Source organism: Nestor notabilis, unplaced genomic scaffold, assembly GCF_000696875.1.
Source record: "Nestor notabilis isolate BGI_N333 unplaced genomic scaffold, ASM69687v1 scaffold14073, whole genome shotgun sequence".
Taxonomy (NCBI): domain Eukaryota; kingdom Metazoa; phylum Chordata; class Aves; order Psittaciformes; family Psittacidae; genus Nestor; species Nestor notabilis.
Genome location: NW_009923472.1, coordinates 182,798 through 207,353, shown reverse-complemented (window position 1 = coordinate 207,353; position 24,556 = coordinate 182,798). Strand labels below are relative to the sequence as shown.

At 41.2% G+C, this 24,556-nt stretch overlaps 1 protein-coding gene across 1 annotated transcript; it reads left to right on the top strand.

Moving 5' to 3' along the window:
* The first annotated feature begins 101 nt into the window (after positions 1 to 101).
* On the top strand, positions 102 to 24,556 carry PCCB (propionyl CoA carboxylase, beta polypeptide). Its single transcript, XM_010012158.1, has 15 exons — positions 102 to 124; positions 1,708 to 1,828; positions 4,165 to 4,233; positions 6,111 to 6,167; positions 9,444 to 9,557; positions 11,159 to 11,269; positions 11,599 to 11,707; positions 12,627 to 12,747; positions 16,114 to 16,195; positions 17,683 to 17,806; positions 18,511 to 18,618; positions 21,682 to 21,782; positions 22,924 to 23,022; positions 23,176 to 23,269; positions 24,287 to 24,556. The coding sequence occupies exons 2-15, from the start codon at positions 1,775 to 1,777 to the stop codon at positions 24,406 to 24,408; spliced, it is 1,365 nt and encodes a 454-aa protein (XP_010010460.1). The 5' UTR covers positions 102 to 124; positions 1,708 to 1,774; the 3' UTR covers positions 24,409 to 24,556.

Here is a 24,556-nt window from a genome sequence, read left to right as displayed (position 1 = left end):
GGATGGGTAGTCACAGCGGCACCCGACCCCCCAGGGTAGGCAGGCAGCGGTGCCGCGCCGCCGGCAGGGCTCAAACGGCCTCCCGCGGTCGGAGGCAGAAACCGCTCGAGTCACAGAATCACAGAATAGGTTGGAAAGGACCTTAAGATCATCTGTTTCCAAACCCGTGCCATGAGCAGGGACACCTTCCACTAGGCCAGGTTGCGCAGGTCCTCGAAACCCCGGGCCTTTCAATTGCAGAGGCCCTTTTGCGGTGGAGCTTTACAGAAGTAGCATTAGAGACAGCATTACGTGTTATCCCAGGCAGAAAAAAAGAATAATTTATCTCGGCTTTGTCACCGAGATTGGTTATAATGTGAGTGTATGAGGGGTAGTGCCTAATGTGTGATGGCAAGTTCTATGTTGCTTAATACTTCTCTGGGCTTGGAGGCATACTGTGCAATGCAGTGTCACCTTTACACTGCTGTTGCAAATCTAAGCTGATGAGAGGAGAGTGGAAATAAGGCAGAGGAATAGGCGGATGGGAAGGATGAGAACAGCTGGATTTTTAGTCGCATCTCTGTTGTTCAAATTTTGGGCAGTGCTGAAGGGGGTGAAAACGTAATTTTTCTATTTTTGTGTGTTGCTTCTTGCTGGGATGTCTTTTAATTTTGGTGCAATGACCTACATGGTACTGTGGTGGCTTGTAGGCATCAAGAAGATGGAGATAGCTATTCATGTGAAGACCGCATGAATGATCAGTTTACCCATTAGCAGTTTCCTTCCTGTAGTTAGACAACATTTGAACAGTCATAGGCTCAGTGAGTTACATTTAGGACACTGGCATACCAATATGGAAGCATTTCTGCATTTCCGGGGGGCTTAACCAGCTTAAGTTTTATATGACTTGGCTTACATTAGTCTTTCCTGCATTTGTGGATTTTCATGAACTTTCCAGCTTACTGCTCAGTTTTGTAGAGAAGCCAAGCTGTGTTTTGTCACAGTATTGAGGTAGGGTTACACCATCCTTTAAAGAAGATAACCCAGGTGCCCTGACCTTTGTAGATGGATGCTTACCTGGGCTGGACATAACACATTTGTTTGGAACGTTAAGATAAAAAGAACTTTGCAATCATTTATTCCTGCATGGCATCATTTGTACTGAGCAAGGGACAGTGAGTATCTGGTCAGTTGATAACTTTCTTGGCTCTTACTCTACTTTTGCTCATACCAGTGTCCAACAGAAAAAAAACCCAAAATAAAACAAAAGGATTTTGTCAGAATTCCTTTTTTCTCTCATTCACTGCAGTCAGATATGGAGCATGGTGCGTTGAACCTTGAACTGTTCATAAGGACTGGTTTACCTATAGAAGGGTCCAATGTTTAAGAACAGAACAAAGATCTTAATAGCAGCATTTAAATGTATAGGCAAAAATAGCTGTGATGCTATTAGATCTTGTTGAAAAGACTCTGAGATTGTTTCCTTTATCTTGTGGTAGTGCTGCTCCGGTCAGTCAGCCTTTTCAAAGTGTGGCTTCCATGGTGCTTGTTTTTAAGAAGGATAATCACTAGATAGGTTACTCTCAGCTTTGGGTCATGCAGTTGCTTAATGGGCCAGATGTAGCAGATGAAGTGAGGCCATGTTTGATTAAACTACATCTGCTGGTGGTCAATAAATGGAGCTGGAACCACCTGATGGCTGTGGTAATTGTTGTTTGCTTTGTTTCAGGGAAAGCTGACAGCAAGGGAACGAATTCTTCTGCTGTTGGACCCAGACACTTTTGATGAGTATGATATGTTTGTGGAACACAGATGTTCTGACTTTGGGATGGACTCTAGTAAGAATAAGGTAATTTTACTTCATATAACTCTTTGTCCTCCGCTCTTTGGCCATTTAGCCAGCCAGCTGGTTGATGGATAATAAGCTGTTCTGTTCACATGTAATCTCTTTTCATTGTTTTATTTATTTTTTGTTTTTCATATTTCCTTTTATTACTCTCAGTTTCCATTTAACAGCTTACTTTTTAAGTACAGGTTTACTTTTCCATTGTCTAAACTTAATACCTTTTTTTAAGGTCAAAAAAATATTGTCTTAATTTGTATAAAGATATTAGGATATTGTCTTCATTTGCATTTTACATAATAGAGGAAGCTGCAGAGCTTTGTTGTTACAACTTTGTTAATCAAGATGGGTATGAAGAACAAACATGGGTAGATTCTTCTGCATTCCTACAGGTGACATCCGAGTTACAGGGTGAACTAACTCAGACCCATATTTATGTCTGCCAAACTAAAGAGAAGTAAAATCCTTTAGGGCCTTAAAACCTGCTGGTTTAGGTAATTCAGGCATTCATACTAGTCTGTTAGCAAGTCTGAAAACTGTATAGCAAGTTATGCAGTTTTCAGATATACAGCTATGTATCCTACATCAACATGATACATGGGGCTCATGACATAGAGGGAAAATCTATGGCTCCCTAAAGTCTCTCACTGTAACATTGATGCCTGATAAAATTACTACATAGGAAAAGTATTTTGTTGTGATTAAGAACAGAAAGGACAATGAACATGCTGGCATGTGTGGGTGTGCCTGGTCAGTGTGAATCTTCCTGTAGCGAAAGGCTCTGTTTGCTGTGGAGTGTTCTGGTTTGGGGTGTGGTGAGAACCCGCTCTGTATGTGCCACTGCTCCATGCCGCATACAGTGACTGCAACTTCTGTTTGTATGGTTATTAAACTAATTCATTAGTTTTCAGTCCTTCTAGTCCCAGGGATGCATCCTATAGATAAGGGAGGATTCAGCAGGCTTCCACCATGATCAGCTGGGGCATTGGAAACTGGCAAAGGTGAAGAATTTGGTTTTGGTTTAATAGCCAGGAGTCTGATGGGACATGGTGCTGGGAAGGATGTCATGTTAGACCTTCTCTCCTCTTGGGGAGTGTAAGAGCAAATGTCTTTTCTTCTCTAAATACTTCTTTTCCCTCTGTTCCCTAGCAAACTCAAATAAGTACAGTGTTGCCTCTCATCGTGCTACTCAGCACTGCATCCCACAGTGCTGATAACAAATAGCTGTTTCTGAAGATACGAGAGCAGCAAAGTTCTGAGAGTTGACAGGAGGGTTAATTTTTTCCTTGTCCTTCAGAATTCACCTTTTGGTGAGCTGCATATTGTGTTTGCAGAGTAGGGTTTCACAACAGATGACCTAACTGTGGTCAGTGAGCTGGAATATTAGTTTAGCATTGAATTTCTCAGAGCTGCTGGAACTTCCTGAAGGTAGGGTAAGACTTGTACTTAGATCCAGGGCACTCTGCAGCCTGCTTGGGTTTTTAAGTCTCATCTGCATGAGACAGCAGCTGGAACTACAGGTGTATTTCCTGCTGTCCTATGTGCTAAGAACCATGGGTTGGTAGCAGTGCTGTCTGTGCAGCCTGAGAGAAGTCCCCAGACTGGTATGACCTTCCTGAGTACAGATCACCTTCAGCATAAATGGCCTTTTTTAATACAAAACAGTAAGAGGCATTTAAATGTCTGGAATTCCTTTATGACAGACAGCCCATAAAGTTCCTTTTCTACTGTTGTCTTGAAAATTTTCTATGTATTTCTTTTACTAAAAAGTGAGACAACAAAGGTACGAGATTTTAAGATTTACAGGCTCCATTTCCCCTTCCAGCTCTTTATTCTTCCTTTATTTACAGGGTGAAAAATGGGGCAGGTCAGATTGAAGTGTTTTGACCTTCCCAGGGTTGGTTTTTTTTCCCCTCTATCAACACCTCAAGAAAGGTTTGTGTGCTGTGTTCATTCTGTAAAAAAAGTCAGTCAGTTCTGATAAAAGGTACATCCTGTCTCTGAGGACATGATTTTGCTCTAACTCCAGATGTGCTGAAATTTGAAATGGAACTGCAAATTTCAGTCATCTTGACACTAATGCACAACTAATACTTGATATTACCTCTGATTCTCCTTTCTGGGGCTGGGGGAAATGTTTGTGGAGCCCCCACGGGAAACAGGTAAGGCCAAAGTCAATCCGTCTTTACTCTGACTTAGTACTCAGTATAAGTTTGTGGGGTTTTTAGTGGATGTTGTCACTGCTTTGATTTTTTTTCTTGTTTTTTTTTGATTTTTTTTTTTTTTTTTTTTTTTTTAGATTATTACTTTTAATGAATTGATTTGGGTTTTTTTTAATGCAGTATCCTGGAGACAGTGTGGTGACTGGCCGGGGACGGATTAATGGGAGACTCGCTTATGTTTTCAGTCAGGTATGGTTTTACTTGTTTTTTTAAGTAGCACGAACTCAAATACTGTGAATTTACTCCAAAGGATCAGTGTGGCCATGTAGTAATGTACCTGTTTACCTTCTAGCAATAAGTGTAAGACAGATGTAACATCCTGTGAGAGGAAGCAGGGCACCTTCAGACAAGAAGCAGCAAAAAAGTATTTCTAAAATTTTTGTTGGGTGGTAGATGCAGTTGTGATGAGGGTGAGGTGAAAATGATAAAGAATGCAAAGCCAGTGGGAATGTTTTGAAAAGACAAAGTGTTATTACTTAAATGTAACATTATTAGATATTGACATGCTGAGAGACTGGAGGAGTCCTCCAGAGCCACAGTTTTGATAAGCAAGACGTGAATTAATGGGGAAGTCACTGACTGAGCACTGTGTGCTTCAATGAATTGCAAGCTTTGACTCTGTCCCTGCAGTTGGATGTGTGTGGATGAGCTCCTGCAGGCATGTGGAGACCTGCAAGTGTCAGTGGAGGGCTTTGCAAGTTCTGAGAACCATCTTCTGGGTTTCAAACTGCAGAATGGGGGCTGTTTGCTGGAGATGTCAACTGGAATTGCAATGAGTGGAATTCATGACAGAGGGCACTTGAGCAACCTTGAATTGTTTCTCAGGTTCAAATTCTCTGAATAGTTGAAGGGATTGTGATAGAATATAAATAGCAACATAAAATATACTTTTAATGTTAAAATATGCTTTTTATATTACAATAAAAATATTTTAGACAAATCATCATAGGTAAGATATTTGTTTTGGTTCATCTTAACACTGTGAAAGAAAGGCTTTCTTTCAGATCACTGGTAACTGCTGCTCTGTTCTGGGCCACAAAATAGCCTTTGTTCAATTTGCTATCATGGCCAAAATGATTGTTGCTGTGTGACCTAAGAGCAAGTTATACACCCTGCTTTTTTTTCTTGGATATGTAGTTCTTCCAAGGAAGGACACTGTTATGTGGGCCTGAATGTAAGATAGGAACTGAACACAGACCTAAATTTTAGAAGAGCAGAAGTGGAGGGCAGTTTTTATATTAAAAGAATTTAAGTGTGCCCCTTCATGATATAGTTCTTTAAAGACCTTTTTCCCCCTCCAAATTGAGCTGCACCTGAGATGTTCCTTCCTTTTTGGTTTAACTGCTACTTGTAGTCATTCTGTTCTCTGTCCACACAGTTTATAGGGTGTATCTGTGAGTAAGACTTGGTGGGAATGCATCAGAGAAACCTACCACAAGTTGGCTTTGGGCTCTGTTGGTGCCAGTAGATGTCAATATCCCTTTTCCTTCTGGGTCAGTCCTAGGGCCTCATGTCGCTTGTTTAAGATCTTACTGGTCAGGCCTAGGGGTAGCACCAATAGTCAGGTTTTGGTTGACATAGTCCCTACAGCACCCATAAAAGAATAATCAACTCTTGAAGTATAACTCATGAATACAGAACAATGGCATATTTTCAGGTTTTTATTTCTGCCTGTTTGCAGGCACATCTTCCACTGCCCCTTGCAGCGAGACCCTCCTCACAGGTGAAACTTCTCCAGATTATTCCACTATCGATAATGTTGAGAAATACATTTACAGAGAGAATGTTTCTGTGGGGAGAAAAAAAGAGGGGGAGCAAAACTATTCCATGTTGTGATTTCAACATGAAATCCACTGGCAAATGTGTCTAATAATCTTTTCCCTTGTAAGGAGGTTTGGATTGAACAGGATTGATCTGCAGGCTGCAGTAAGGGATTCATTTGGGTTGTTTTGGAGCAGCATACCAAATATAGAGCATTGTAGGATCATAATAGATTTACGTGCAACATTTTACTTAAATGATTTTTTTTTCCCCCTCCCTAATCTGAAAATTTGTTTTCCATCTAGGATTTTACAGTATTTGGAGGCAGTTTATCTGGAGCTCATGCCCAGAAGATCTGCAAGGTAATATTTCACAGGTGAAAATAAAGCAAAAATTGTCAGTGTCCTTTTTTCAATCTGTTGTCTTAATGACTTTGGAGAAAATAATTTGTGACTAACTTCAGTGGACTCTGGCATGTGCCTTGGCAGCCTGAAAATGCAGAGAGGAACCTTTTGGAAACCTTTCAGGTATAAGAGAACTTTTCCAAGTAATACATACTATGTTTAACCAAAGTTGCCTTTTCTACTGTGCTGTAAAAGACAAGAGAGACTTGCAAAGTACAAATATAAATTAACCAGCTGCTGTCTGCTGGAGAAATGTAAAATGCTACGTGGAAGTGTGTAGTATGTATTAAAAGCAAATGTAACAAGTAAACTATGTGAAGATAAACAGTTTTGCAACTTGGAGGTCACCTTGATAATTGGAGCTTCTGTTATCAGGCACTTGTGGCCATTTATTCTGTCTGCCTGTTACACTGGAAAAGCTGATGTTTGAATCCCATGGGGAGGACAAGAACTTTTTCATGTGTGAGTGTTCAGTGGTGTGAACTGGTGAAAACTTCCCAAATTTTCTTGCTAATGAATCAGAAACAAGGTTTTTGATGCCCAAGGCATTGTCTCTTGATGGAAATAACTGCTTTTTGGCATAGGCTCCTTGGCACAATGAGGAGGTATAAAACTAAAAAACATGAAGACTTTGGGCTGGATAATAACTACTTGGCTTTAGTTAAGTCTTGATATTGGGAAAGGCTTGGTATTACCCTTTTACAGTGGAGCTTTAGGAAGGGATGTAATGGTACTGAAATGGTGGGATGCTTTCTGCTGTTGTTGCTTTGTTGTGTTTTTTTTGGGTTTTTTTTGTTTGTTTTTTTTTTTAATCTCTTGTTTCTAAAAAACCAGGGAGAGTGCAAACCGTAGAACCAGAATAAAATGTGAGTCCTTCCTAGTTGGTACAGTTCTTGGTTGGCATCAGTGTCAGCTGTAGGCTCTGAAGTTCAAGGCCCTGGATGCATCAGTTCCTTTTGGGCTCAGAGTCTTGGAGGCTGCAGCCTGTGCAGTGCAGAGTTGAGAAGAGGCTGGCTGGGTGGTGTGGGATCTGTATTGCTTCTCTGCTTTCTTATTGGGCTCAATTCTGTGAAGCAAAAATCTGTTCTGAGAGAGATGATCTTGGCTCCTGCAAACCTTATCAGTAGCATAAGGATTGTGAAATGTTGTGGAACATGGAAGTGAAGTTGTTCTCCCTCAGCTGGGCTTTCCTGGAGATGTGCCCCTTTGGTGGTTATCGTTTGCCATTTGGGATTGTTTCCTGGAGCTGCAGAGGGGCAGCAGGATTTGGCATTTTGGAGAAAAGCTCCAAGCTGGGTAGGTCTGGGCTACAGATTGCCAGTTGCTTTTGCAGAAGAGCTTTATGGTCTTTCAGACCACATTAAATGCTTGTAGTGGTCTCCCTGAAGCAGCAGAGACTGTGTGGCTCTTTTGAGAGTAATAGGTGCTTGCACGTGGAATGCTTTAAAGCCTATATACATGTGGGCTTCTATGATGTATTTCAAGACAATTGTTGAGTCTGTGAGATGAAGAAAAGTGTTTTTGAGAATCAGTTCTGAAATGTTCCCTATGAATACTGGTGTGTCAAAAAAATGTCTGGTCTCAAATACATGAACGCATTTTTAGTAGTCTGAATGTGCATGTTGATGTGTGATTTAGGAATAACTTCAGTGTCTGGAAAAGTCTTGAAATAAATAATCCATATATAAGTCCCTGGAACTCAGCAAAGTTCTGTCAGTGAACTTGTGTCACTAACCTGTTGTAATAGAATAACAGGCCTTCTAGGAAGAAGCAATAACGGTGACTCAACTGATCTTTAATAAGGCATTTGCTAATGTGTAACATTCACATAAGCAAAGGAGGGCACTCGTGGCTCACAGAGCCTCGCTTTGCAATCCACACAGATGCTTTCTAAATGTGGATTTGTATTTAAACTGTGAAGTCATTCTGTGTGTCTGCCACTGGGATGTTTCACCGTATAAATGGACATACAGACACAAAGCATGAAGAACCTCTGTTCTACCTTGAATGACTGCAGGTAGGAATAAAGCCACTCTAGAACTAGACAGACTTATCACCGAGTCATGTTGGAATGTTGGTACTGCTACGATGCCATTTATTTGAACAGGACCGAGTGTGATTACTCTGTTTCTGGGCAATATAAAATTCAAGGTTGATGCTGCAGCAATCTGAAAGACAAGACTGAAGTTTTAAAAATCTTTATAAGTTAAAGATTGTCTGAAATAAGATGCAATCTTATAACAACGATTGAAAGGGCTAATAGCAGGCAGGGAAAAGCAACTCCGAAACTCAAAATGGGGATTGGCTAACAATATGTACTTTGTCAGAAAATTATTTAGGAGCTAAAGCAGATCTTAAAGCAGATATTTTAGATGGTATGCCAGTGCCATAGTGTTAAGAAAATGGCAAACCTTTTACTTGGATCCAGTAAGCATGGATGTTTTATGTAAGGAATGTAAGGAATTCAGTCCTCCCACTTAAGCCTCTGTTGGAGCATTGTGTATGATTCTGAGGTATGTAACCAAATGACCAGAGATCTAGAAAATGGGATGTAGAAAGGATGGTGATTAGTTTAGAAATGTGAGGAAGATATAAAGACTGAAGGGACATTTGAGGTACTTGAATGTTTATGAAGGTGGAGGCAATGAAGTAGTTACTTGCTCCTCCTGACTAGTGTATGTCAAGAAAGAAGTAATGTTTCTGAATTTCCAGAGGAAAGATTTAGTTTAGTCTTCTCAAAGAACTTCTAAGAAGGATAATCAAGCATTAGATTATACTGCTTAGGGAGATTACACAGTCACCAGTGCAATAAACTTGCAAGATCAGATTAGATGTATATAGGGAATGTTTAAGGTGCAGTTGAGACCTCTTATGGACAGTGATAGATTGGTCTTCTCTGGTCCAAACTCCTGTGATCATGTCACTTAGCGCAGGGTTTGGGTAATGCAGTGTGAGTATGGAGATGCACGCTTGGTAAGGCAGATAAACATGAGAGGTTGGGAAAGATTAAATGTGTATCTTGTAGCTTCCAGTCTGAATGAGTCCAAACACAATACCTGAGTAAGCAGTTAGTGACTGTGATAGTTAATACAGATAGAGAAGCTGAGTGCTATGTAGGCAATTTGGATTCTGGCACACAGGGATTTTTTTCTAGGGGATGTATGTTTTTGGGATTGGTTGCTTTGGGGTTTTAGCTTATCTAGGTCAGTAATGAGGAATTTGTATTCATACTAGGTCATGGATCAAGCTGCTATGGTTGGAGCACCTGTGATTGGGCTGAACGACTCTGGAGGAGCCCGTATCCAGGAGGGAGTGGAGTCCTTGGCAGGCTATGCGGACATATTTTTGGTAAGTAGACTGGTAGATGACCAGGAAGCTTCACACCACAAAGATGGTCAAAGTAAGCTTTTAGGTTATCATCATCCTATTTCAGCCAGTGTTACCTGGTGATTAAAACAGCATATACAAGGGCTTGTGAGATCTGGACTGTCCTCTTGGTTCTCTTCTTGGCTTTGGATGGTAATTTTACCATCCCTGCTTAGTTCCATTTACCCATGTGTTAAACAAGGGTAATGCTGAGCCTTGTAAAACACTGTGATCCAGTGAAAAGCCTTGTAGGAGCTGCACTATATTGGGAGCTGTGTTACAAGAATGAAAGAATAGGCAATATATTTAATTGGAAGAAATCCCAAAAAACCTATTTAGCTTTCTGATTTACACTGAAGTATGGATTGCCTGTGTTGTGATGTAATTTCTCTCAAGTGTTTATCCATCTGAGACAGGTGGACATGCTGTAGTTCAGAGAGTGGTTTGTTAGGTGGCTGATGGTTGTGATCCACCACCAGCTGTCTCTGTGTCTCCTCTGAAATACAGACATGTTAAGAATTTCACACAGCAGATTTGTTTTCAGTAGGGCTGATAAAAGGTGGAATATTTCCACTGCAGAAAGAGGGACTTAAAGAAAACCAAACACTATGCACTTGAGAAACTGATCAGAAGGACCAAGTGCCTGTTCTGTCAAGATGGTAGGTTGGAGGGGGAGAGGGAGGAACTTTTGGAAAGGAAAACATGCAAGTCAGAGGTTTCTGTTCAAAGAACAGTGTGCAGTACAGTGTTAACCTCACCATTTGGGGATTTCCAGTACTGGTTAAAGTTTTATTTTTCCACGGTATTTCTGTGGCCAATGCAAGAATTTTTCCTGTAGACATGCAACTGATCTTTTTTTATTTTATTTTATTTTTTTCACCAAAGTGGCATTATTTTATATGCCTACCAAAACACATCACTTTAAGTGCAGAGAACATAAACATGATCATGCTTTCAGTAGGAATGCAAGCAGGTGGGATGACAGTTATTCAGCTGCCTACAGTCTTATGGATCAGTGCTATCTGGGATGAGCAGTTACAGAAGTCAGTTGTAATCCAGTTGAGCAATGAGTAGTGTAAACAGTTTCTGGACAACATCCATCCATGTTGGTGGACAGCAGTAATTCACCATTGTGTCAAACTTGAGCCAGTGCAGGAATCTTGATTTTAAAAGAATCTCTGCCAAAGTTTGTTAGTAATGCTTACTTCTATCTCTGAGGACAGTGTACCTGTATGTTCACATTTCAGGTACATACACATCTTGCCACTCCAGGCTAAGTGCAGTTTTTGCCCTTCCAGCATCTTTTGAGGTTGCACATTGCAGCTTCCTTTGCAGTCATTGCATGGTAAACAAAATCAAATGTATGGGAATGGAAAGAAGCAAAACAGAAGCAACAAAATTATTTTGGTTATATTTGCATCAAGGTGTTTTCTCTAGATATTTGTCTCCCGCTAACTAAAGCAAGTTTTTCTCTCCTGTGTTTGATTGTGAATTCTTGCAGAATCTGTGCACAGACTTAGATATGCTTTTTTGGTAAAGCTACATGTTGTATTTTTTTTTGTTTTTTTTTCTTCCTGTTGCAGAGAAATGTTCTGTGTTCTGGAGTAGTTCCACAGATCTCCCTCATTATGGGTCCTTGTGCTGGTGGAGCTGTGTATTCACCTGCTTTAACTGATTTCACATTCATGGTGAAGGTAAGAGTGGAGTATATCCTGCCCTGTGGCTGGTAACATTGATCGGGCACCAACTGACCCCCCATGAAAGGGTTTTTGAGGTGGTCTTCTGCTTTGGATTAAGCTTATTCATAATGAAAAGTCAAGAAAAACCTTCCCAAATAACTTGTGGCTAATTGCATTTTAATATAATGCATTAAGGATTTTTAAGAAATTTGTCTTCCAATGTTCTACTGTTTTCTTATTTTGGGGCAAAGTGCCTACAGACAGACTCTGGCTTTTCCTTAAGTGCTTTTGCAGCCTGGGTCTGTCATTTACTGTGTGTGTTTGCTTTTTTTTCCCTCCCCCAGGATACATCCTATCTATTCATCACTGGCCCGGATGTAGTTAAGAGTGTTACCAATGAAGATGTCACCCAAGAGCAGCTTGGGGGTGCAAAGACGCACACTGCTGTGTCTGGTGAGAGCTGGGTAGTTTACTTAACACACTAATTGTTCTTTAAAGTAAATGACATAGTTCTAGCTAAACAGCTGATAGTACTCCGGAGTGTCACTTGAGTCTAAGTGATAAAGCCTTAAGCACCGGATCCTACTCTGCATAGGGTTCTCTTGCCAGTCCTTTTAAATAATGGAAAACAAAATAAGAAAAGCGGGGAGCACAGGAGAGTGCAGGAATTTGGAAGAGAAAGTAGCAAATCCACAAAAGATTGTAGAAGTGGAAAGACTGTTGGAGGCAGGGTTTACCAAAGCAGGCTTGGGGTGGTGTGGGGTTTTGTTATTTGTTGTTCAGAAATTTGCATGGGTTGAAAGAGTCTTAACAATCCCTTGTTTGCTTACTGACATGCTCGATTGAACCTCTGAACTATAAACTGAGTGGCAATGTGAGATAAGGTTGTTTTTTTACCTCTTCTATCTGGGGAAATTTGGTGACTCGTGGATCTTCTTGAGACTCCAAATGACTGTGGGATCTCAAATTCTATGAGAACTGAGCTGATGATGAATGGTACCAAATACAGAGACACTGCTCAGATCCAGCCTTTAGAAAAGAACTTGTAGGCCAAAGCTTGAGCGCAGCAAAGTAACCTGGACTGAATTCCAGAAGGCTGGAATCCAGCTGAGTCTGTGACAGTTGATAAACCAGTTAAAGTTATTTTAAATATGAGATCAACAATCCAGACCTGTTAAGGAGGAAGTCTGATAAAGCTGCACATTTTCTAGATATTTTTAACTGGTCAAATTTGGTGGCTAAAAACTCTCGATTGGTAATACCTCAGGTTTTAAAAAATCTTGCTGTTACTACTTTGTATCTTTATTGGTACATACGTGAAAACAAAACCTTGCAAAATAATTTCACTAACTGCTTAACTCTTTCTTTCCAGGAGTTGCACACAGAGCCTTTGAGAATGATATAGATGCTTTACTTAATCTCCGAGAGTTCTTTAATTATTTACCTCTTAGCAACCGTGATCCAGCACCAGTCTGTGAATGTCATGACCCCAGGTAAGTGGAGACTGAGATCTGTGGTCCCTGACCACTGAATTTCATGGCTTCTCTGGGTCAAGTAGTGTACAAAGATGAGTGTTTTGTGCGTGTGGATCTTGGCTGATAATTCCGCATTGCAGTGTGTGAACATGGGTTGTGTTTTATCATGCATGTGTACATGTGTACATGCTCACTGTTAGATTTAGAGATTGAAAGCAGTGTTGTGCAGGCTGCGTACAGAATTGGGGAAATCTGTACAGATGGGCTGTCACAGTCCTTTCAATCAAGCAAGCAAGGCAGAAAACAGCACAATGAACCCAAGTGGGGAGAACTTTCCCTGCTTTGTCAGTTATGTGTCTATTGGGCAAAATCTATTTGTTAAGGTTTCAGGTGGGGAAGCAACAAGGAAGCAAAGGAGGCAGAAAAGTTGTATGTACTTGTCTCTCAGCTTCCTTGTGTAGTTGACAACATAACAAAGGAAGGACTTGAGTCATTTCAAGAGGAGAAAACCAGCGACTGTCTGGACTTTTATCAGAGAATTTTACCAAGAATTTGAGGGATGGCCAGAGAGGCAGCTGTTTGAGTAGCCAGCCTTGCTGGGTAGTGCTAAAGACAGAGAATGTCAAGGGAGTAAAACAATTTTGACCTGAGATCCAGTTTCACCCCCACTTCAGCCCTTTCAGTAGGGAACCCATAAGAGGCTGTCACTCTCTTCTATGGGAGCTGTGCCTGACTTTGGTCTTTTCAGCTCTACAGCTGTGTGTGATGTATGTCTTGTGGCTCCTACTTGCCTAAAGATCTTCCCACGTGAGTCAGGAAGGTTATCTTCTTTTAAAGCTTCACTGTTCTTTGCAGTGTCTTTGAAACAAATAGCTTGGGGAGGTGGTTTGGTTTTGGAGGTGGTTCTGGTTTTACAAATCACTGCTCTGGTACCTGAAATGCATTGTTCACTATTAGGCACCAGATACATTATTAGAGGATCACAGTATAATGAATGCAATTTGTACTAATAACTTGAATTTACTAGCCTTTATATGTGTGAAGATAGATCTATTTGTTAAATTTGCCTGTTTTTATAGCAGCATCTCCTATACTTATCCCATTTGTGGGCTTAATGCTTGCATTGGTATTATTTCATCTGGATATACCTTAATAGTCCTTATGCTTGGAATTGATGTGTTTGATCCTTACATTGCTCCAATCAAAGCCCATCCTTCTAGAGTAATTTCTTTCTTGTTGCATCATTTTCACACCAGAGAAAAAGGCATGAATAATGTGAATTAAATGTAGTTTTTTAGATAAGTAGGTTCTTTGTGGTGTTTGAAAAATGCCAGTCTTGATTGCTGAACCTTCTGTTGCTTGGCGTTTCTGGTGTCAGTGGCCTGGGTTCTAAAGAGTTAGAACGTTCCTTACAGTACCAAGTTACCTAATGCTAAATGTCGTGCCGTTGAAGGGTGTCTGGTTCATTGCATTTGGTACGTTGTACGGTGTGATTTTACCTTCATGTGTCTTTGACTGTAAACAAATTCCATTTTCTGTAAGGCCTGAAGTATTCATACAGATTTCTGGAGGAGCTTATTATCAGTTCTTGGTAACAGTGTTTCACTTTTGTACTGAATGAAAACCACGGTTGCTCTGGGTGAGAGTATCTCAAGCTGTCAAGGGTTTCAGATGACTCCTCTGATGATGAGCAGCAGCAGTTCCTTCCTGCTCACTGGGATCTGTAAGAAATACAGTTCTCAACCTCTTGAGTCTGGTGACTCTACTAGCAGGCACCAGCTTTCCTTTATCTGTGATGATTTGAAGGAGATTGTCAAGCTTGTGGTATCCTGGGTAATGTCTTCATTGTGAGTGTGGGTATTTAATGCCGTTACTGTTTCCTTCAGAACTCTACAGCACTGTGAATTTATGGGAGCAGTAACTTCATTTTTCTACTTTCCTTATCCTTTGGGGGACCACAGGTAATGGACGGAACTTAGAGCACATTCATACCTATTTTCTGGACAAGAAGCTGTAGGATCTTTTCTAGCTCAAGGTTTGGTGTGTTAAAAGTGGTTGCTTTCATGAGATTAAGGTTTCATTATATAATTTTATGGAAGTATTTACATGCAATAGTCTTAATCATGTGGAAAAAATACTTGAAGTGTTGCTCTCAGTTTTATTCTATTAATAGATGTGTCTCAGCCTCTCGGCAAGCAGTTGTGCCTCTCTAGTCCTGTGTACGTGAGGGAGAACAGAGCTGCCAGTGGGGCTTCCACTACTAGTGTTTTCTGTCTGATTTTGACAATCTGCAGATCACTTTGGTTTTAAATTGGGTGTCTAGAGCCTTGTGTTGTCTTGTTTCAAATGCACTAAATCACAGCACTGTTAAAATAGGAACTCCACAGAAACACCATTTGTAACAAATATAGATCAGTATTTTTTATGGAATAGCACAAATAGAATAATCCCTGAAGCCTTCTCAGTGGTGACTCATAAAAATTACACCATCCTCTCCCACTCTCCCTTGAGACTGAATGAATCTAGAGACCCAGTCCTTGCAGGTCCTTAATGAAGCCAGTGTGATCAGAGATGGAGGTAACTGATAGTGTCAGCTGCCCAGACGGAGGCAGCAGTTTTGTTACATATAAAGCCCCATATGAAGCAAGTCATTGTTAAGCAGAATAACAGTAAAGATTCTTTAAACAGAAGCTGAGAGTGGATGTGTTTTCCCCACCCCCGAACCTCTACTTGTTTGGTGGCCAGGGAAATAAGTATGGAATGGTTTCCTGTATTGAAAATCACAGGTGCACAGTACGGGCAGGGAAAGGATCTGAGCTGTGTGGCTCCTAAACTGCGTGTGCACAGTAGGTGCAGGTACATGACAGGAGGCTTTGCTCTGCCGCTGGGAGAAACCATTGTGCTTGTCTAGCTGTGAGGACTGGAGCTGCTGGCTAAGCAGGCTCTTCTGTTCCAGCAGCTTGACACTTGTACATCCTTTTCCCTGAACTGTTCCCTACTGCAGCGTCCCACGTGCCTCCCTCCAGTGTCCACTGCAGATGTTCCCCACACATAACGTAAGGCTCCTCTAGTCAAAGAGAGCAATGGTGTTTCCAGGAGATGGTACATGAGCAGAGGTGTCTGTAGAAGAGATGTCTCCTTCAGGAAGAGATAGCTCAGGCTTTTCTTCTCCCTGTGTGTGTGTGTGTGTGTGTGTGTGTGTGTGAGTCCCCCGCTCAGGGGACTGAGGTGCAACTGCCTGAGACCAAAAGGACACTTTCTTTTCCCCATATTGGAGAAGCGTTTTCCATTAAGGCTCTTGAGAAGTGGAATTGTTTACCTGAGTTTTTGGTGGTGGTGTTCATCTGACATGTAAATACTGTTGCTCACACTTGTTTTCTGCAGTGACCGTTTGGCTCCTGAGCTGGACACGATTGTCCCAATTGAATCTACTAAAGCCTATGATATGCTGGATATCATACACTCTGTAAGTCTGCTACTGTGAGCACTGGTGAGATGAATATGGATAAACTATATTCTGTATGTGAATAATTGGAAGAAACCCATAGAATGGCGCTGAAGAGATGTTTATTTTTAGTCTTCACAAGTTACTGTTCTACCTATGCAGTAACCATGAATGAAGGGACAACAAAAAACACGGGGGGGAAAAAAAAAAGACTTTAGCAGATGAAAGGAATCCTAAAGCTTGTTTTCAGGATCCGTCTTTTTACACTGAATGTGTAACTATACAGATGAAAGATGCTGTAATTCAGTTTTATCTCTGGGGTTGAAATCCTCTCCCCACTTGTCCCAAGTTCTATCACTTGCCCCACTTCCCATAGCTTGTAATTACTGTCTTGAATTCTGTCCCTTCTTATAAAAGGTGAGCACTCAATGACAAGTCAAGCACTCAGAAGCTTGGAATTGCTGATGTTCAAGTTTCATTCAGTGAGGCAGCTCTCCTGGGAGGCTGGCACAGAAGGAAATGGAAACATCTTGCTGTTTTACAAACTCCTGAGAGCCGGTATTGCAATGTGTGACTAGTTAAAGCAGCACAGGCAGTGCTGGGAATTCTCTTGCCTAACTTTGAGTACTTCACTTTTCCAGTTTTAACAAGTTAGCACAGTCTAAACACTCGGGCAGAGAACATGGTTATAAAAGAAGTTTTATCATTATTAGGAAAACAACCCAAAGCTCTCCCATGGACTTTGAGAAATATTAAGGAAAGAAATAACACTACTTCAATAAAACACTATTTTTTCTTCACTACTTTTCATTTGTCTTAGGCTCAGAAATGACTGGCGAACTGCAGTCTGCATTGGCAAAGTTGTCATAAACAGTTGAAAACAAGGAATTCTAGTAGAAAACTGTAGGTAGGCATCCATGTATAGGTGTCGCTACTGCTCCATCTGTAATTATGATCTCTTTTGAACATGTGAATTTTGTATTGGCCTTTGTTAATTTAGTGCTCTGAACATGCAAGGGAGTAGAGTATGTATTAAATGTGTCCTGGAGCGTTCCTGAGCTCTCTGAAATACTATTTGCTTTGTATCACTGGGACTTGTTCTTTGCAAATGTAGTCTGCCAGTAACTAAGTTGCGAGAAAGCAGTTCTTAACATCTGATTTGACATGCCAATTTCTTGTAAGCTAGGAAAATGGCTTGTTAGAGAGGAAGCATCAGACAGGTGTTCACTGATGGAATGCCAAAGTGGCAGTTTTGATAAGTGCAGCACTAGTTAAATCCTGGAATGAAGGCTGAAAAGGGGACTAAAAGGTGTCTGTCGTCTTCTCCGTTTTAATTATGTGAATTCTGATGTGTTTTAGAAGTTGCAATACTGACATAACTGATTTTGTGTTTGCCTCTGTAAAGAAATTATATATATATATATATACACACACACACACATACATATATATATGTATGTATGTATCTATGTCAGCCCTTATAATGGCTCTGCCTCTCATCCTTTTAGGTTGTCGATGAAAGGGAATTCTTTGAGATCATGCCTTCCTATGCCAGGAATATTGTTGTTGGCTTTGCCAGGATGAATGGACGAACTGTTGGGATAGTGGGCAACCAACCCAAAGTAGCATCAGGTTAGAGCTGCCTGTACAAATCCGGTATGAAACTGTCACCAATCATGACTTTCTGTTTTGTTCCTTGTTTTTAATTTTTGTGCCTTTTTGTTTGGGAAAATCAGATGACCCAGTATGATGTTATTCTTTTGTAATCTTGACAAGATATGACTATGGAGATACTAGACAGCAGGTTTTAATATTACTTTAGTCTTCATTTGGCTTTTAATGTTTCATGTAGATACTTTTACACAAAATGTGGTTTAGCTTAATATAACAGCACATAATAAATTCTAAATACACTGCACCAAAACCCACTGAAGTTTCTCACAATATTAGTGGACTATTTAATTTTTTTCAATGGAGAACGCTGTAGCCTTTCAACATGATTGGTCTGAACAATATCAATAAAGATAAAATGACAGAAAAAATATTTCAAATTGCAAGAATATAATGAATTTGAACTGCTGCTTTGGGGGATAGAAAGTCTTTATGCACAGCGTTCAGACAAATGAATTGAGTTCCCCTTGAATGTAGCTTATACTCGAATCTTAGTTCTAAACCAGGCAGACTTCATGGCAGATTATCTCCACATTGTCTAGAGATAAGCTTTTGTTCTGTTTTATGAAGACAGTAAAGCTAAAAGAGTGTGATTTTTGTCTTGAATTACTGCCGTTAGCAGATCACTGGAATTGTTAACACCTTACCTGTTTTCTTAACTTTAGGATGCTTAGACATAAATTCTTCTGTGAAAGGAGCCCGCTTTGTTCGTTTCTGTGATGCTTTCAACATACCACTGATCACTTTTGTGGATGTTCCTGGATTTTTGCCAGGTAAGCCTTGCTTTTATATCTTACCTCATTGCAGGGTGAGGTTGGTGTTAAAAAACTAATTTTAATAACTCTGTGAGAAGACCTTTAGTTTACTTTACCTTAGACTTAAATAACCCAGGTTTTAAAATCCCACTTTTGGGACAGAAACTGTATTCTAAGTACAAAAGTTATTACAAAAGGAGATTGAAATAGGCAAGAAACTGCAGAAAAATGAAAGAAGTGCCTAAACCATGCCACTAAGTGTGTTCTGAGGTTACAAGGCTTTGCAGGGCTTACTGGAGGAGAGGGCCAGTTCATGCAGTAAGTTGATGCAGAATGTTTAGCAGTCTGATAGAGATGCTGAGATGACCAGTTGGCCAGGGCTGACTGTGGGTATATCACGCTCTGGAAGGCTCTGTCCTACTGTCTGGAATTACAGCACAATTGCACAGCTGTGCCTATGGCCTGTCTACAGAAAAACCTCTGCACTTCCTAGAGATGCTGCCCTTGTCATAAACGGTATGGAAGTTGCACTGTTTGTTTTATTATAAGGAGACTCCCTGTCCCTTTAAATGCTCAGCTGTTTTATTTAGATGCTGTTTTATTTATAAGCCTGTAACCTGGATAGTGTGGTAGCAGAAGGCCCTGCAAAGACTGTGGCTGCTGCCCAAGAGGCAGTGGAAAGCAGTCCAGCACACTGGTTCTGAGCCCTCTGGTTAGGATTACATGAGAACACAGCACTGCTGATTCTCCTGTGGTCAGGGAGGCCGCTGGTCAAAGCAGCACTAGGAGTGCTCAGCACTGGAGTTGCTGAGCTAGTACAGGCCCATGTTGCTCTCTAAGCTTTGCTGCAGGAAGAGAAACTATCTACCTCATCAACCAGCTTAATCTGCTGTACTTAATGCCCAAATGTGTAAAAGGATGAAGCTATGGTGGGGGGCGGGGGGGAAGTACATCTTTGGTTGCCATTGATTAAGCTATACACAAACTTCCCTCTCTGTATCATTGGTTCTTTCATGCTCCAATGCATTTTTTAGATAAAAGAATGCCCATAGTCGAAGCTTTACATGAATCAGTAAGGAAAGGTCTGAGATCAGACTTTTTCCAGCATAGGCTGCATGAGCAGTTAATATTAAAATGACCTATTAGAAAACAGGTTGTGAGAGGACTGTGAATGTTATACAGATAAACATGCTATGCCTTTCATACCACTGAATATATAAGGTTAATAACTGTTGGATAAACCAAGGTTTGCCTCAAGGCCTCTATGGCTATCAAAGCATCAAAATGTCACGAGTCAACATTCCAGTTCTTACTTTGATACATGTTTTAACAATGAGGCAATACAGAAGCTGTTAACAGAACCTTCTTTCCTCTTGGCCTCTCTCCTTTCTCTCCTCCTGGGGACATCCCCTCCTCCTCTGAGGTCACCAAGCAGCAGCTTAGTTCACTTGAGGGGCCACTGCAGGAATCTAGATTTGGACAGTTGCTCAGACTCCAAGACAAAAGCTATTTCCATATAGCTAATTAGAAGTAGTAACTTAGTACTGCATAATAGAATGTTGGTTTGAAAGTATGAGAGTGGAAGATAAACAGAAGTACAGAAAGATAAAAAGAGGAGACCTGAGGCTTGGCAGTGATCCTGAACTGATGTATTTTCAGGAGTTTGACAAGATCTGTACAATAGCATTAGAAATTTCAGGTTAAGTAACACATTCTGAAGGTGGTGGTCACCTCATCTCCCAGTTCAGAACAGAAGAATAATCAATGTTAGTGATACAAACACTTTAATAGGTGTGCAGAGAAATGACATTTAAGACATTCATAACCCATAGCTGGATCAAAACATGTATTGAGAACAAGTTTGGGGCTGAATCTATGATGAGAAGAGTTTGTTACTTGGCCATGTATGACAGTGTAAATAGTTCAAGTAACAACTGAATGGTCTTACACTTGAAGTATTTTAAGTGACTGGCTACTCACTTAGATTAGAAAGTGTGAATTAGAAACTGAGACCGGGAGTAGATCACACGGTCTGCGAGCGCTCTGCAGCTTCCGGTGCAGGCTGAACATCCCAGCTGTGCCCACACTGTTGTTGTGCTGGTTGTCATTGCTGCTGCAGGGAAGGTTCCGCAGGCTCGACAAGTCCCACCGGCTGGAGGGGAAACAACAACCAAAAGTGAAGCTGTAGCTGAGAACAGGCATTTCTAAGTGTAATAATTTGTACGTTATTAGACACTCAAATGACACTGAGGGAAGCATTAAAGTCAGGCCATCCAGCGAGTTACTACGGCTCACTGAAGAGTTTTTCTTTAAAATCTTACGTTTAAAAAAGAAATCAATTAACTTCTTAGAGTACTTTGAGCTCTTCTTATCTCAGGTGCTGAAAGCGAAAGGCAGTAGGTGGATAAACTGCTAGAAAGTAACTGTAGTTACATCCAGTGGTCTGAAATTCAGAATTCTTACAAATACAGCATATGGGATTGCTGTTTCCAAGTCAAGCCAACGAGGCCTGTGTTTGTGACAGAACTGTGGTGAACCTTCTGTAAAACAAATGACTTGTATTCATGTTTGCTGCACTTGATCATTCCCCAGCAGCACCTGCTGTGAGAATCCTTGCAGAGGAATTCATGCTCTGTTGTTTAAGGTCCATCATCGGGCTTGCTTGGAGGACAGCTGGGATAGGTCTCTGACAGCCAAACTGCCTTTCAGTATGGCCTAGAAAAAAGGGGATTTGGACGAGTAGGTTTCTGGAGAAGTGAATCTAGGTTGTGTTTTTCACTGCTAGTCACAGTTGAAGTCCTGACAATGATGTAACTGTATTTTGTTCCTAGGAAGATACCATCTGGCGAGTGTTCTGGTTCTATGTGACCTTATCTACAAATACATGCTGCTTTTGGTGAGAGTCTTTCCACAGTGTTGCTCAGTATTTGACGGAGACCATTGCCTAGTATTGCCTTCTTCTGGATATTAACAGGGCTCTGGTTGTTGTTAGGTTTGCTGCCAGTAACAGATGATGATGCCAAACTGCGTAGGGGGTTTTGTGAATTCCCTGGAGTGAAAAAACTTCCTTGTCATTTGTAGGTACAGCTCAGGAGTATGGTGGAATCATACGTCATGGTGCGAAACTACTCTTTGCCTTTGCAGAAGCAACTGTGCCTAAAATCACTATCATCACCAGAAAGGTAAGTTGGCACGATTCCGTGGTGCTCTGTTGGAGTTCTTGTTTTCACTAGTAGCAATTTTAGCTATGTGAAGCTCTGTCCATCTGTCCCACTTGTGCTTCTGTTGTCACATCTCCATTTGTCCCATCTGGTAACACCTCTTTATGTCAAGTTACAAGAGGCCATTTCTTCTATTCTCAGACTATTACCTCAGCTCCTTCATTCCTTGTGCCTCTGCACTCCTCTAAAATCACATGTTTCTGCTCTTTGCTTTCTCCCTGGAATGCCTTCAGTCAAATATTTGTCCTCTGTCACCCAGCTTGTCTCACTGAGGACATGCCATCTGTTTGCACACAGCAGATCTTTCTCTGTTCTTGCCACTTCAGTCTCCTTTTCCAAAACCAGTGCTGACTGTATCTTTCTTACGTTGTGCCTGCAGGTTTCATGCTCACATGGTTTCTCTTCTTCCATATACTGTTGCTATTTAATTTTTTTTCCCCTCTTTCTCTGCAAGGTACCCGATACCATGCTGCCATAAGCTCAGAGATCTTCTAGGTCCTAAAAGGCTTAGCTTTTTCTTTGCTGATCTGTCCCTCCTGCTTAGTTGTCTGATAGGTTTACTTTCCTTCTTGCTCAGCCTTTGCCTTCTCTGATTCTTCTCAATATTGCCATCCTTTACTCCCCAAGTTTGCAGCCTTGCTGTAGCTTTCAGTAATGCCTTGCACCAGACTGTACTGCAGTCTGCTCTGCAGTATCTGTTCATCACCGCTGTCTGGAGCGCTTCCAGTACCAGAGTGGAGCGCTGCAGAGCCCGAGAGCTGCATTCCCTGGCCAGGAAATTCCGGAAGCACGCTGTTTGTTTGTGTGCATGTGCCCAGTGTGGCTTGAGGCCTGCTGTTCAAGATACATGGTGATTCCTCCCTAGCTGCCATCAACAAGGGTCTTAATTACCAGCAACCCCCTTCCTTGCTTTTTGTGGTTCTAGTTGAAGAGATATCTAGTCTTAAGAGAGTGTAGCAAAATGGAGACGCTTATGGTCTCTTTCAGGTAAAATTTAGCCCCACTTGCTTGTCTTTGGAATAGTAAAAGCTGCAAGAGGAATGTAAGGCTATTGCTGCTGTGAGCAACTTCACACTAATTAATCCCTTGGTTTTTGTTCCAGGCCTATGGGGGTGCCTATGATGTGATGAGTTCAAAGCATTTAAGAGGAGATGCAAATTATGCCTGGCCTACTGCAGAGGTGGCAGTGATGGGTGCAAAGGTAAATCCAGGCTGACTCTCACGCTGGCTCTGAAGCAGTTGACCAGAATGCACATCCATACAGCGTGGCGGGGGAAAGGGGCTGGTAGAGCACACGAATGTCCTTTGTATGAGCCCAATTACTGTCACTGACATGTAGACTTTATCTTCCTAGGGTGCTGTCCAGATCATTTTCAGAGGAAAAGAAGCAGATGCAGAGGCAGAATATGTGGATAAGTTTGCAAACCCCTTTCCTGCTGCCATGAGAGGTATTGTTATCTCACACTTTGTATTCCCTGTCTGAGTTTGTCACTGCATGTAGTTAATTTGTAGCTGTTGAGTAATTTCTTGTTAGTGACATTTGTATCTGAGTCAGAATGGTGATGCTTGACCACAGCTTGTGGAAAAAACACAAAACATCTTCAGCTGGGAAGAGACTGGTAAGATGTGGGCACTGCACTGAAAAGAGATTTTCAATTTCATAGACACTGGAAAGCATCTCAGAACTCAGCCTTTCCCTTAGAAGTACAGATGCTTTGACAATCAATTTGTCAGTAGCCTTAAGAAAGGGTCAGAGTCTGGTTCAGTTTAGTGATGTTACCCAGGAGTCTCTGGAGTAAATTTTCCCACTGTTTTTCCTTCTGGCTTTGAAGTGCTGTGGAAGGCAGTTCTGTAGGCTCTGGAGCTGGCACTCTCCATTTCCAGTTGTGCTGGCTTTACTCTGTTGATAGGGTTTGTACTTCATTTAAATCCCATTAATAGCGCCACAGAGCTGGGAAGACTTAGCCAAGTTGTTTTCTACCATAACCACTGTGCATGGTATATCCCTCTCTCTGGTTTTGCAACAGGCTATCTACTACTGCTGTCTGAGCCAGAAAATACCCAGCTCCCTGCATGTACAAAGTCAAGGGATGTCTCTTCTGCTCAGTACTTCTAAATCTTTTAGTCAGACTAATAGTAGTAAATGGAAGGAGATTGTATGTCTAAACCTCTGCAGTAACAGGTGCAGTACTCAGTGCATAAAGCCCCTCCTTAACATTTTTTTGCTTGCTAACTTTTGCAAAAATTAAAACCTCCAAATGTTTCTAATCTAAAAACTGCTGACACAGGAATCTTTCCTTTTCAGGCTGTTTAAATTATCTTCTTAAGTTAATTTGTAACTTGTGAACTGCCTATTCCAAGAACTGTTTTGATTTAGCTGATTGACACTGCAGCCTTGCTACAGCAGGCTGAGAAGCAAGCAAACACTTCATGGTTGGTCAGGTTTTGTTTCCTTTCCTTTCCAGGGTTTGTTGATGATATCATCCAACCTTCAACCACCCGCATGCGCATCTGCCATGACCTAGATGTGCTGGCTAGTAAAACACAGTCCAGTCCCTGGAAGAAACATGCCAATATCCCACTGTGAGCGTGAGGAGGGGCTTGGCCATGCTGGAAGACACAGCAGTATTCTGAACACAAATACTCTCTGTTTAAGTGCAGGTCTGCTTTGCAATGGAAATAGTCTTCTCATTTTGATTTTGCTAATGACCATTAAATCATAGTACGTATTTAAT

Excerpts from the sequence above, each read along its gene's own strand:
- PCCB (XM_010012158.1), top strand. The coding sequence starts at position 1,775 with ATGTTTGTGGAACACAGATGTTCTGACTTTGGGATGGACTCTAGTAAG. Across the intron at positions 4,234-6,110 it reads TCGCTTATGTTTTCAGTCAG|GATTTTACAGTATTTGGAGG; the intron begins GTATGGTTTTAC and ends TTTTCCATCTAG. Across the intron at positions 18,619-21,681 it reads TGTTCCTGGATTTTTGCCAG|GTACAGCTCAGGAGTATGGT; the intron begins GTAAGCCTTGCT and ends TGTCATTTGTAG.